The following is a 13,524-nucleotide window of genomic DNA, read 5'->3' on the forward strand; positions in this document are numbered from 1 at the left end:
TTACTTGATCCCAACAAGTATAGTAACATTCAAATTTTTGGTCCCCACAAACATATGTAAACACAGCATATACACACACAGAGACAAATAGGCACAAACAATGCAGTTAAAAAATGTTATTAACCCCAACAAGTGGACATGAGGAGTGGAGAGTTTAATGTTGCACTCAATTAATGTAGCCATCAACCCACACTAATGTTACCAGAAACACTGGAGTGTATTTACCACTTTTACAGCACTAATGACTGAGGGTACCAGAATCTGTCATTGGTGGACTAATGGCGGATAACGAACTCCATTATTCTCTTGTTAAACCCCTGTAGAGTCTGTGTTTTTCTGAGCCGTTTAATATGTGTAACAGGTAACTTCAGACAACCATCATAAGTGAACATAGTTCATCACCGAATGCACAAATACCACATTGAACTCTAACATCCAGAAACCAGCTGCCTTAAAGCCCTCAGGTTATGTAAAACGGCCTGAGGTGAAGTGAAAAACTGACCTGTCAGCATTTAAAAGTCCTTTTGGAAAATCATGGACATTACATCAGGGATCATTTTATTGTTATCAGCTCACCGTTCTGCTCGTTCAGCTAACTCAGGTAACTTGCTTATCTGTGAAGTCACCATTAATGGTAAATGATATATAGAGATTTTAGACCAGGATTTGCAATCATCAAGTTGTTTTTACTTACTTCAATTTCACAAGGCAACAATGCACAAAGGTATGTAATTGCAAAAAGCATACTGTGTGGAATATAACGAATGGTGGTTAATGAGGAAGGAAGGAAGCAACGTTGCACTGTCCTACACTTTAAAAATGTAAATAGTCATCATGTATGTCAAAAAGGTGAACACTCACTGGGAAAGGAGCTCGAAAAGAAAAGTGTCTGGCTTTAAGCTTCTTCAGATCTAAGAAGCTAAGGCCAAATGGTGGAGAGTCCCATTTAAGCCCATTTAAGAGGGACATGAACCCCCTGTTGATCCTCTACCTAATCACACGAGACAAGGTGTGAAAACAGGCGTAGGTCACAATCAGCCAAGGTTTCAGGTGAACCCGCTGTGAAACCTAGCCCCACCCTATCATGTGATTTCCGGAGGTCAAAAGGCCCAAATGTGAGTGGGCATCCTTCTTGGGGGACACTCCTATAGGGCTTAAATCTGGGACTCTCCACCATTTGACCTTGGAACTGAAGAAGCCTCTCGGATGAGAGCTGAAACGTCTTGAAGCAACTTAAAGAAGTCCAGACGCTTTTCTTTCCAAGCTCCTTAGACTACGATGATCTGAATGACTGAGAACCTTCACAGACATATTTGGAAAGGTAATAAATGCAACGTGACACAAGCACAAACACACTGTAACATGTTATTGATCTCTGCTTTCACTCACCTGTTGATTGGTCAGAGTCCAAAATAAGATATTGGTCTGTAGTCAGACACACATCAGACCTAGACAGACTTAGCAACTGTTACAAGATATACATATGCTATACAAGATATACAAGATATACATATATTCTTAATGCTTATTTTCTGATTATATTGTTTTATGTATTTTAATAAGAGAGGGCTTTAGAAACCAAGCCCAGATGAGACAAAAACTAGGTCGCAGGCTGATAGGAAACTGCATGTTTTTGCAGAGCACAGGAGGTGCAGACAGAAAGTGAAACTAAGCAGAGTGTTTTGATCGAAACTATATGTGACGTAGCAGAACTATATATATATACACATTCAGCTTGCAGTGCTTTCAGAACTGTGGGTGCATGGTAGCACCTAACACCTCTCCGTTTCCGGAAATGTACAATAAAGATCATTTCTTGAGCTTTACCACTCTGAGTCCATTCTTTCTCTGTCGCCAAAAGAATTCAAAAGAACGGAATTTAATACAACTTACACTTAATGTTAGGTTTATATTGTGGATTGTCATTTATGCTTAGAAATATACAATCATATATTCTTAGAGTTTTATAATCAGTTGCATAATGATAGAGGTCTGATCCTTAGCAGTCTGCAAAGACTGTGTGCCTCCCAGAGCATTCTGGCATACACACAAATCTTAAGGTCATGAGAAAGGTCGTACCTTCTCTTACTGATTTATGGTATAGGAGGACGCCTACTCTGTATCTGTTTAAGTATAAGAGCCCTTTGTTTAGGTGGACTGCTGGACTCCTGGCACTGGCTTTGGGGAGTCGTTCACAGGGTCACATCTTGACACACACACGCGCGCGCGCGCGCATGCCTATACGTACACACAGACAAGCAGTGTTGGGAAGGTTACTTTTAAAATGTATTCCACTACAGATTACAGAATACATGCCCCAAAATGTATTTTGTAACGTATTCCGTTACGTTACTCAATGAGAGTAACGTATTCTGAATACTTTGGATTACTTAATATATTATCATGCTTTTTACAACTACACGAATGTACTATTGCTGTGATTTATTACTATTACTGAAGGTCCGCGGCTCCGAACCGTAGTAAAGGGACATCTGGCTAATACGTCGGGTTCTATGTCGGCTTGTAGCCGAAAACTAGCTTTACTTTGTTGTCTGGGTCAAGTTTTAGACAGAGAGAGGATTTGAAAGGCTGCTCCAACGGAACTTATTGTTTCGGAGGAAAACACAAACACGGTGTACAGTTGAGTCTTAATAGCTTACTTACAACTGGGCTCATCAAGCACTCTTCTTGGCTGCAGTGGTTATTATTATGTTTACATGCTTCCAGCTCCCATTTCTGCTCGATGATAACTCCTACTTTTCCTTTTTCTCCCTCCTCTTGCTCACAGACACATAACGTGTATGGCAGTCCATTCTCCCTGCAGCACGGACTACACTGCCCATGAGACTACTTTCTTTAGGACTATGCCTGTAGCATTCTGCCTATTAGATTAGCACAACAACAACAAAAAGGCGCTCTCTCACCCAGGAAACACGCAGAGAGAGTGTCACCCTGTTACCATGGCAACCGTAACGCTGCCGCCTGGAACAACAGAGCGTAGCTGTCAAACAAACCCAAACAATCCTGACCCGCGACAATATGAAACAGGAAAGTACCGCCGTGTAATCCATTTATTTCAACAAAGTAACTGTATTCTAAATACCACCTTTTTAAACGGTAACTGTAACAGAATACAGTTACTCATATTTTGTATTTTAAATACGTAACGGCGGTACATGTATTCCGTTACTCCCCAACACTGCAGACAAGGTACTCTTTGTTCACATGTACGCCTGTGTAAGACGTCATATGTAACACAAAGAGCTCTGGTGACTTGCATCTTGCTTTTGCCGATGTAGTAGAATTGTCTCGCTCCAGCGGTGGGTCTGTGCCAGACAGACCCATTATTAATTGGTCCTTCAAGCCGGATCCTGCAATCAAACATTCACCGAGGGGAAAAGCACCAAGCTGGAGTCTTACCAGACGGGACTCATAGAAGCGCCTGCTAAAGGACCTGTGACGTAGAAGTCGTCACCAGGCTGTGGGAGAGCGTCCATTTTTCCCTCGATGGATGATGATTGACGGGATCCGAGACTGATACTGCACGCAATAAAAGCAAGACGCAAGTCACCAGAGCTCTTTGTGTTACTCGTGCATGAGGGAGAGAACTGTGACGAGCGCCGTTCCTTCCGCTCGAACCCCAGTCGCTCTCAGCCAGCTTCCCCCGTAACACTGCTCTTTATTGTGGTTACATGACTATGCATAAGTTCATTAACATATAAAGTCTTACACAGGCATACATGTGAACAAAGAGTACCTTATCTGTGTGTGTGTGTGTGTGTCAAGATGTGACCCTGTGAACGACTCCCCAAAGCCAGTGCCAGGAGTCCAGCGGTCCACCTAAACAAAGGGCTCTTATACTTCAAAGGGCTCTTATACTTAAACAGATACAGAGTTAGTGTCCTCCCATAGTATAAATCAGTAAGAGAAGGTACGACCTCTCTCATGACCTTAAGATTTGTGTGTATGCCAGAGTGGTCTGGAAGGCACACAGTCTTTGCAGACTGCTAAGGATCAGACCTCTATCATTATGCAATTTATTATAAAACTCTAAGAATATATGAGTACATATTTCTAAGCATAAATGACAATCAACAATATAAACCTAACATTTCCACCCTGTTTGACATTTATGCTTATATTGTGGATTGACTGATCCTTAGCAGTCTGCAAAGACTGTGTGCCTTCCAGAGCACTCTGGCATACACGCACATCTTAAGGTCATGAGAGAGGTCGTACCTTCTCTTACTGATTTATACTATGGACACTTACTCTTGTCATGAAATTAATATATTGTTAGTGCTTATTTAGTGCTTATTGTTACTTGTTTTTAATATGGTTTGCTTCCAGTCTAAAAAGGGCCAACTCTGAGTAGAATCTGAGCCAAAAGTACTGTCTAGTACTGACAGGAAACTACATGCTTTTGCAGAGAACAGGAAGCGTGCAGACAGAAAGAGAAACTAAGCAGTGTTTTGATCGAAACTGTGGGTGTGACGTATAGCAGAGATATATATATGGATGTAGCTTCTAATGCTTTCAGACCTGAGGTTGTGTGTTCGTGTGGCGGGTCTCCATTCCCGGAAATGTAAAAATAAATATCATTTTTTGAGCTTTACCACTCCCTTTTTTTGAGCCCTTTGTTTAGGTGGACCGCTGGACTCCTGGCACTGGCTTTGGGGAGTCGTTCACAGGGTCACATCTTGACACACACACACACACACACACACACACACACACACACACACACACACACACAGACAAGGTACTCTTTGTTCACATGTATGCCTGTGTAAGACTTTATATGTTAATGAACTTATGCATAGTCATGTAACCACAATAAAGAGCAGTGTTACGGGGGAAGCTGGCTGAGAGCGACTGGGGTTCGAGCGGAAGGAACGGCGCTCGTCACAGTTCTCTCCCTCATGCACGAGTAACACAAAGAGCTCTGGTGACTTGCGTCTTGCTTTTGGCGTTGTAGTAGAATTGTCTCATTCCAGCAGTGGGTCTGTGCCAGACAGACCCATCACTTATGATGGTGAGTAACTTTTTCCTTTACAGTAAATGTTGAAACAGGTTTTGAAAATGTAATTAATCTAAATATAAAACTGCAAAACAAGCAGACTGTTCACTTATTGCTGCAGATAATTTAACATTTGATTTCTAAGGAATTTTAGTTTTCAGATTTTACCATAAGTTTGAGTTTCATGTTTCTTGTGCAGCCTCTGTGTTTAGGGTAAACAGTGGTGGTCAGCTGTTTAATGACTGCAATATAAACTGTTTGCAATAAAACAGCTTTTCCTTTTTATTAAAGCTGTCATTGCTGTTGCTGCTGGCTCTGTCCCCAGCCAGTCCTCAGGGCACTGTGAAGAAGCACTCAGAGAACAGAAATGGTAAAATGTAACTGGCATTATGAATTTGCAAAAGTGTCCTCATGAGTCCTTTTGTGAATGAAACAAGGAAGTGAGATTCACTTTTGTGATACTAGCTCTAAAACTACTTGAAGATTAAATGCTCAGATAAACCCACTATACACTATGTGTTCAGTAGCAATAAGCACTAATCAAACAGTTAAAGACCAGGATACGTCAGTCTAAAGGCTGCAACACACCGAACACTACAAATCCGTCCTTGGATTGTCAATTTACCTTGAGGCACTAGAATTGCTGATCTCCTGCTTAAATCTGCATTAACCCATTTAGAAATATCAGGAAATAACGAGGGGTCCAGTTCATATTTAAATTTTTTATTATTATTTTTATTTATTTTTTTACCAAGATTTAGTAAAGGAAAAATGGCTTCCAGCTTTTGGGAACATGATTGGAAATATTATGTCCAGTACAGTCTGACAGTCATAAGAAATTCTGAAATAAAAGAGAAATTTAACATGAATTTGAACTACTTGGAGAAAATATCATAGTCAAGTTAAAATTGTGTCGACCTTATGAAAAGAGCAGTTTCTGAAGTTTCATCTTTTCACACTTGAATATTATGATATTTTTTTTGAAAAAGGTTTTTCTTTTCTTTCGTTTAGTGACCTCTCTGAACCCAGATCTGGACAGAGCTCCTGAAATGACAGACATCTCAGTTAACACATCAGTATATCAACATCTTTTGTTTCCTGCCAAGATGAAACAGAAAAGGCAGGCGTTTGATAATAAGGGCAGCGTGAAATGGCAGACCTGGAATAATTCCCTCCCTGATGGAGCAGTGGCAATTTACAACACATATGAGGAACGTACTGACTATGTCTGTAAATATGGATGCCATGCTGGCTTCTACAGCCGTAGCTTGGGAGATTTCTGCCACTATCCGTGTGGCGGCAGAGAGCATCGTACGGACTCATTTGATATCCTTGTGAATGAAGACAACTTTGGGATCCTGGAGTGGAAGAAAGGTTACCGTGGCTCAGTGTCCAAACATGCAGTTAGAACATGTTCTAGTGATGAGCTTTATGTTGGAAAAAACGAGTATGGTCTAGGTAAAGTGCATCCTAGACGTAGGTCATTTTTTCTACCTTGGGGAGGTAAAGTATATTTGTACGAGTCCTATGAGGTGCTGACCATTAATAGAGATGTTGACAGTGAGACCATCTCTGATGTCAGGTATAAAACTAATGACGCTAAAATCATAGAGTATCCTCCAGAGACCATGCAAATCTCTTCCAGTGATAACAAAGAATGCAATCCAGTGACAAAGACAGTTACTCTTTCAAAGACAGTTAGAGATGAGAAAAGGTGGGACATTAGCACTTCTGTCTCGGTTGGTGTCACTACGACTTTCACTACAGGAATCCCTAACGTAGCATCCAAAAGCTTTCAGGTTAGTGGTCAGTTTACATTTGACTATTCAAAGGGGGCAACTCATGCAAAAGAGCTCTCCCACACTGTTGAAGAACAGGTCTCCGTCCCACCAAACCACTCCTGCAAAGTCAAAATGCTGGCTTATTGGTACAATGTAAACATCCCTTTTACTGCTCTCCTCACCCGAAACTACAGGAACAAAACAATTGAACGATTAAACATCTCAGGGACATACTACAGCATCCAGACGGGAGAGGTCCGTGCTGTGGTAGAAAGATGTGAATACCTAACTTCTGTACAGCCTTGCCTACAAATACATAATAACACACCAAATCTTCTGTTTGTCATGCCATACCCTCTTTTCCTTGTACTTACTTGTTTCATTATTCATAATTTAATTAAATAAATAAAACATGTTGGAAAAAACTGCTTTTTTTAATCGAAATAATTCAATAATATTATAATATTGATTATGTTTTAAACATTGTATAGGAATTTCTTTTATTTATGTATTAATCACATTATTTTATTGTATAATGCCTTGGTGCCACTGGATTTTAACATGTCTCACACTCATACAGTAAGACAAATGGTGGGGGTCTAGTAAGGAAGTTGGGGGGAAGCAGACCACTCCACAGGAAGAATCTTTTGTCTCTTCAAGGACTCTGGGAGGTAGCAAGGGAGTGTGAACCTTAAGGTGTGAAACAGCTGTGTACTTCCTTTTGTTCCTGGAGAAGGTATTTAACTGAGAGCCATGCTAGGCTCAGGTGAGACTGACCGTCTGCCCCGCGGTGATGCAGGCTTCCCACCAACTTGGTTGTCTGTTCTTTGTGTTTTGATTAACTAATGTTAGCTACCGCTGCTGCAGGCTTTATTTAATGGAAAACTTCCACAACAACATCAACAGTATTATCTACCAAAAGTATTTAGAACATCTCTTCCAACTTTTAAAGTCTTGATTTAGAACCAAATGTTCACGTCTTAACTCTGCATGTTGTTATATCAGGCATCACAGTGTTGCAGTATTTAACTTTGTTGCCTCACAGCGAGAAGGTCCTGGATTTGCCTGAGGCCTTACTGTATGGAATTCCCCAGTGTCTTGTTACGGAATAAATATATATTCTTAGTGCTTATTTTCTGATTATATTGTTTTATGTATTTTAATAATAAAGGCCTGTATAAAGGAAGACCAGCTTTGACTCACAAACCAAGTGCTCAGCCAGACTAAAAATACAGGAAGTGCAGAGCTGCAGAGGCAATATATTAAGAACAGGAAACCAGACAGAAAAAGCGGAACTAAGTAACACAGAAGGAGTTGTTTTTATCTAAACTATGTGTGACGTGTAAAGGACCAAAATAACACCTATATGATACACATTTTTGGCTTCTAATGCTAGAGATCTGCAAAATGGCTTTGGGCTGTGCATGTCTCTCTCTTCCGGTAGATGATTAAATAAAATTATTATAAATATTTAGACTAACTGAGTCGTGTTCTCTCTATTCAGTAAAAGAATACAAACAACTAGATTTTATAGTCTGCATGCGTTCTCACTGGGTCCACTGGCTTCCTCTCACAGTCCAAAGACAAGCTGGGGTTATGTTTACTGGAGATCCTAAATTGCCCACAGGTGTGAGTGTGAATGGTTGTCTGTCTCTGTGTGTTAGCCCGGCAACAGACTGCCAGCCTGCCCATGGTGCACCCCACCTCTCGCCCTGTGGCAGCTGGGGTAGGCTCCAGCTTCCCTGTGATCCTGAACTCGATAAGTAGAAGAAGATGTACAAATAACCCAACCGGTCGCGGCAGGTGGCCGCCCCTCTCTGAGCTTGGCTCTTCTGGAGGTTTCTTCCTGTTAAAAGGGAGTTTTTCTGTCTCACTGTCGCCAAAGTGCTTGCTTAAAGGGAATATGTAATTGTCAGGGTTTTCTCTTTTGTATTATTTTAGAGTTTTTACCTTACAATATAAATCACATTGAGGTAACAGTTGTTTTGATTTGAAGGTGTATAAAAACGAATTGAATTGAATTGAATTAAATAGCTGGACTGATGTTTGAACACATACAAATTGGCAACTTTGCTCTACCTGATTAGTTTTTATGAATCTATAAGAATAATTATGATGATAATTTTTTTCTTTGCTGGACTGTAGTATTTGATACCTTATTCAAGGAATTGGTCTTTCACGAGACACTGTGACCCTCTTAAATCAGACTAAAAATAAAACTTCCTATCAGAAGCCTAAAATATCAAAAGTAACACAAAATAAAAGAAAAGGTAATGTGATAAAGTAAAGGAAGAGCCACACTCTCCTTATCTCTGCCCATGTGCTGACTACTAATAAATAATTATATGTTGATTTACCAAGAATAAACTTTTCAGTGGTGTGATCACTACGTCAGTTTTTAATTCTTCACAAAAAACTGTGAAAACTGTTCTTGTACCTGGCTTTCTTGTTGGGTGTTTTCATTCAATCCAGCAGATGGCAGTGAAACCTCATTAACTGCTCACCACAGCAGCTTTATTAATTAGAAGCTTTTGTGGTATGTAAATGACATGTAAATGTCGTTAAAGATGTAAAAGTGAGACTGTTTTACTGTTTTTCCAAAACAATCAAGGCTTACACTGAAATACTTTGTATGTCATATGTTCATTATATATGATTATTTTTATTTTTCCTGCAAAAGGACAGCATAAAAAAATTAATTAAATTCTATTTTATTTCTTTAGCGACAAATCACAACAACAGAACTTAAATTGATTTACTGTTGTTCAGATTTTCCATAATAACAGTGCCTTTAAGCACAGGCAAGGATACAGGTAAATGTTCTTGTTTTTTTAGCTTCTTCAATCTCCATCAGAAAAGTTTGTAGTTGAATTAAATACCGATGTTACTCATAACCAATGTTCCCTCTAAGCTGCGCACGTGCGCAATTGCGCACTGCTGGCACGGTCTCTGCGCACAGAAAATCTGCGTTGCGCACAAAAAATCTAACCTGAATTGAAATTAAAATTTATACTTTAACAATTCTGTTTTGCAGTGTTAGTCAGTAAGTGACTGGCTGCTCCCATATGGGATTAGAACGATATGCCACCTTATCCCATAGTCCAACCAATAATGCGATTCACATTCGTATATATGCAGCCAATCAACGTCGTTGACAGGCTATGACAGCGTCCTTATGTGCCGACACCGGTGTTTTAGCTGGCAAATCGGCGTGGCTGATGTGGAGTGAAGCCACGTTAATGACAACGTGTACAACCGTTGGAGATGTGAGCAGGACAGACGGAACAACTGATGGGAAAAGTGTGGACTTTATACCAGTTTTTAAATTGTGTTGATAGGCCACGTAAAACCAGAGTTATGATAAAAATATCTGCAATGTTTGGTTTTCTTCCTGAATACTATCGTTGTTTATATTTACTGCGGGAAGAAACGGTAAAGACGGCGTTTTATGAGAAAAAAGGCTCGAAAGCACTCTCTGCCTGTGAGCAAAAACAAACCCCACCCCCCTCTCGCTTTCCTATTCGTCCAAAAAAGTACCATGTCGACCAATCAAAAAATGATATGGCAAGGTGGCATCCAGTTGTTAAGAAACGGGGGGCGGGGGGGGGAGTTTTAGGAGTGACGGCGGTGTTTTGAGATGTGAGAGATTTGAGACGTTTAGCGCAAATCTTGTGTAGTTAGTGTGTAGTTAGTGTGTAGTGTAGTCAATAGTTTTGTTGTGTGTGTCAGAACAATGAGGCGACTGCTGAATGTTACAGGTGTTACAGGAGTGATACATCTCCTGTTGTCAGGCCTGCAGGTATCAGGCTGTTGTTCTCCTTTATCTCATAGTGGACAGAAATTATTTTTTGGAGTGGCACAAATAATTTGTGTGGCATCAGATTTGATGCAGAAGAGCTGATTGTTCTGTAAATAGTTTGTTTATTTAAAAACGCCTTGGCTGCATTTAAAAAAAAATAGCTGCAAAAAACTTTGTTGTTTGCCAAACTGAGTTACTTTTTTGAAGAAGTAACTATATAATTAATTGCCCAGCATTGGTCATTATATACTGTATTTTGCAGACAGAGAGTTACAGGACTCTCTCCCAGACCACAGACTCATACTCATAATTCAAGTCAGAGCTTTATAAAAAATAAAAAAAAAAAGAAAGAAAGAAAGTTGTGTTTTCGAAATTGGAGTTCAAGTTATTTTTACTTCCAATAGTGTTAACAAACTACACAGGTCAATGACTAGATTTTTTTTTTCACATTTTCATTGTAAATGGGCTAAAGCAGTTAATTAAAAGTAGTCTAACATAAATGTAAATGCTGTAATTTGATTATATTAATAAACCATGTAACTTGGATGGATTCGATGCTGGCATGACCACAGTGCACATGTCTGATGTCGCTCACAGTGGTCCAAGGGATCGCTCAGGGAGTTTGTGTGTTCGCTCAGACACGTGAAAAATTAGAGGGAACATTGCTCATAACACTGAAGTTTATATGGAAATATACCTTTGAGGCAGGTTTATTTATATAGCACATTTTTATGTGCGACACATTTCAAAGTGCTTTATATTAACATTAAAATCAAGGAACATTAAAAATGAATAGCAAAAAACCATCAATAGAATACATAAAATGAGTTTCAAATACAAATGCAAATACATCATCTACTTCACCACCACCCACATCATCATCATCACTGCTATCACTGTCAGTGTACGTAAAAAGTTAACCTGAAAAATTTTTTTATAATTAAAAAAAGGCTAGTTTATTACTAGATTTACTAGTTTAGACACAGTTTTATTGAAACTGACATTTTAAGGTCAGTTAAGTTGACATTCAGTAACACTTTTCATTTTCTGCTAATACATATTATCATAATTAAGTGCTAAATATAACATTGCATACTTGTATCCATTTTCTGTTTAATACCTTCTTCTACCGTAAACAGCTAAAATAATTTCATTCAAATTCAACAAAAAGAGGAGTTTGATGGCTAAAAACACATTAGACATCACCAGACATCATATTGAGGTTTGTTGACTTCATGGACAAGGCTTAGATCCATCCAGAGGTTCACATCGATTCACCACAGCCCGGACTTCTCCCACCTGAATGCCATTATATTTCCCAGTGATGGATGTTATTCGGATATTCCCATTACCGTAAGTGCGTCTGAGGCGTCCTGTGAATGGGATGTCGACTTTGTATTTGTACCGGAGCATATTAATGACACAGGATTGGTTTGGTGGCACAGTGACCTCCACAGATAGAGTATCAGTGACGCTCTCTGTCACAGTAGTTCCTATAGTCAATCCAAACGACACCTCAGTGCTGATCTCAATTTTTTTTTCGAAGAGGATAGGGATACCAATTGTAATGCTTGTACTAACAGTAACTGTAACAGAAGAAGTAGTGTCCCACCTGTGCTCCACCTCAGACGTCTTTGAGATGGAACTTGTTTTCACTACTGGTTGACATTCATAGTTGCTGATGAATGTTTGACGAATGACCTCAGGAGGATATTGGAGAATTTTAGCATTGTCAATGTGTTGGCTGACTATATTTTCATTGGTGGTCAGGACCTGGTAGGATTTGTAAGTATATACTTTGCCCTTCCAGGGCAGGTAGAAGGCCTTTTCTTTAGTGGAAACCTTCCCAAGGCCATATTTGTTCATTCCTACATATATTTGCTCCCCTGGACAGGTAGAGACTGAATTCTTGGGCACCTTACCAGACGAATTATCCTTCCACTCCAAGATCTTAAAGTTGTCTCTGTTGACCAGTACTTCAAAGGGATCTACTCTGTGAAATCTGTTTTTGCGAGCAAAGACACAATAAGGACCCTCTTTGGGGGTATAAAAGCCTGTGTCACACTTGTATTTGCAGACATAATCAGTGCGATCAAAATATCTGTTGTAAATTGAGACTGCAGTGTTGATAATAGAACGTTTAAAGGTGATCCACTCCAGGTTGGTGTCAATGGTAGTCTTAAAGGAAGAAGAATGAACTGGCCTCCTCTGTCTGAACTTAGTAACACTAGGAAGAGGTTGGTCTGTCAGCATCGATCTGTTAGCCGATTTCCCAGGAATCCCAGTTGCATCTGAGTTCACCAGTGAAGAAAAGAAAGAAAAGGAGAAAGACAAAAACATTGAGCTCCTGGCTTGGTTTTATTATTCTGGTAATATATTTCAGTTTATTGATCACCCTTTCATCTCTAGGTTGCTAACTTTGAATAGTCAAATCATATGTTATATTTAAGTTCCAGTTCGGTGTGATAAAGTTTGTTATCTGAGTTAGTTCCTTGTGTTCTTTTTTTCTGAATCTTGATTTACTGATCTACTGTTACCCAGTGTTTGCTGTTCAGTGTGAGTTTTCAGTTCTCTGTTTAGCTTTTTTGTTAGTTATTTTCTCGTGTCTGAATTTTGTGGCCTCTCCCTACCTGTGTCTCATTGTCCCATGCCTCCCTTTACCTCGTGCATTTAAATTGTCCTTCCTCTCAATCTTTCTCTTACTGTCTTATATATATATATATATATATATATATATATATATATATTAGGGGTGGGAATTTAATGCATTAAATGCAATTAATCCATTTGAAAAAAATAAAGCTTTAAAAAAATAATGCATTTAATTGCACTTTACATTACAAGCAAAGGGGAACTTTTGTCAATGAACGATTTTGAGAGCTACAATAATCTCAGGAGAAAGCACGTTGCTTGGACTGATTGGA

General features: G+C 39.4%; 2 protein-coding genes across 2 annotated transcripts; one reads left to right on the top strand and one right to left on the bottom strand.

Annotated features, from left to right (window-relative positions):
* The first annotated feature begins 4,958 nt into the window (after window positions 1–4,958).
* LOC134638364 (natterin-3-like) lies at window positions 4,959–8,568 on the top strand. The gene is made up of 4 exons (XM_063488871.1): window positions 4,959–5,035; window positions 5,312–5,390; window positions 6,032–7,139; window positions 8,466–8,568. Exons 1-4 carry the CDS (start codon window positions 5,030–5,032, stop codon window positions 8,566–8,568), a joined length of 1,296 nt encoding a protein of 431 aa, XP_063344941.1. The 5' UTR covers window positions 4,959–5,029.
* Window positions 8,569–11,833: 3,265 nt separating this feature from the next.
* Window positions 11,834–12,853, bottom strand: LOC134638365 (natterin-3-like). The gene has a single exon (XM_063488872.1). The coding sequence runs from the start codon at window positions 12,851–12,853 to the stop codon at window positions 11,834–11,836; it is 1,020 nt and encodes a 339-aa protein (XP_063344942.1).
* Window positions 12,854–13,524: the final 671 nt, after the last annotated feature.

Source organism: Pelmatolapia mariae, linkage group LG12, assembly GCF_036321145.2.
Source record: "Pelmatolapia mariae isolate MD_Pm_ZW linkage group LG12, Pm_UMD_F_2, whole genome shotgun sequence".
Taxonomy (NCBI): Eukaryota; Metazoa; Chordata; class Actinopteri; order Cichliformes; family Cichlidae; genus Pelmatolapia; species Pelmatolapia mariae.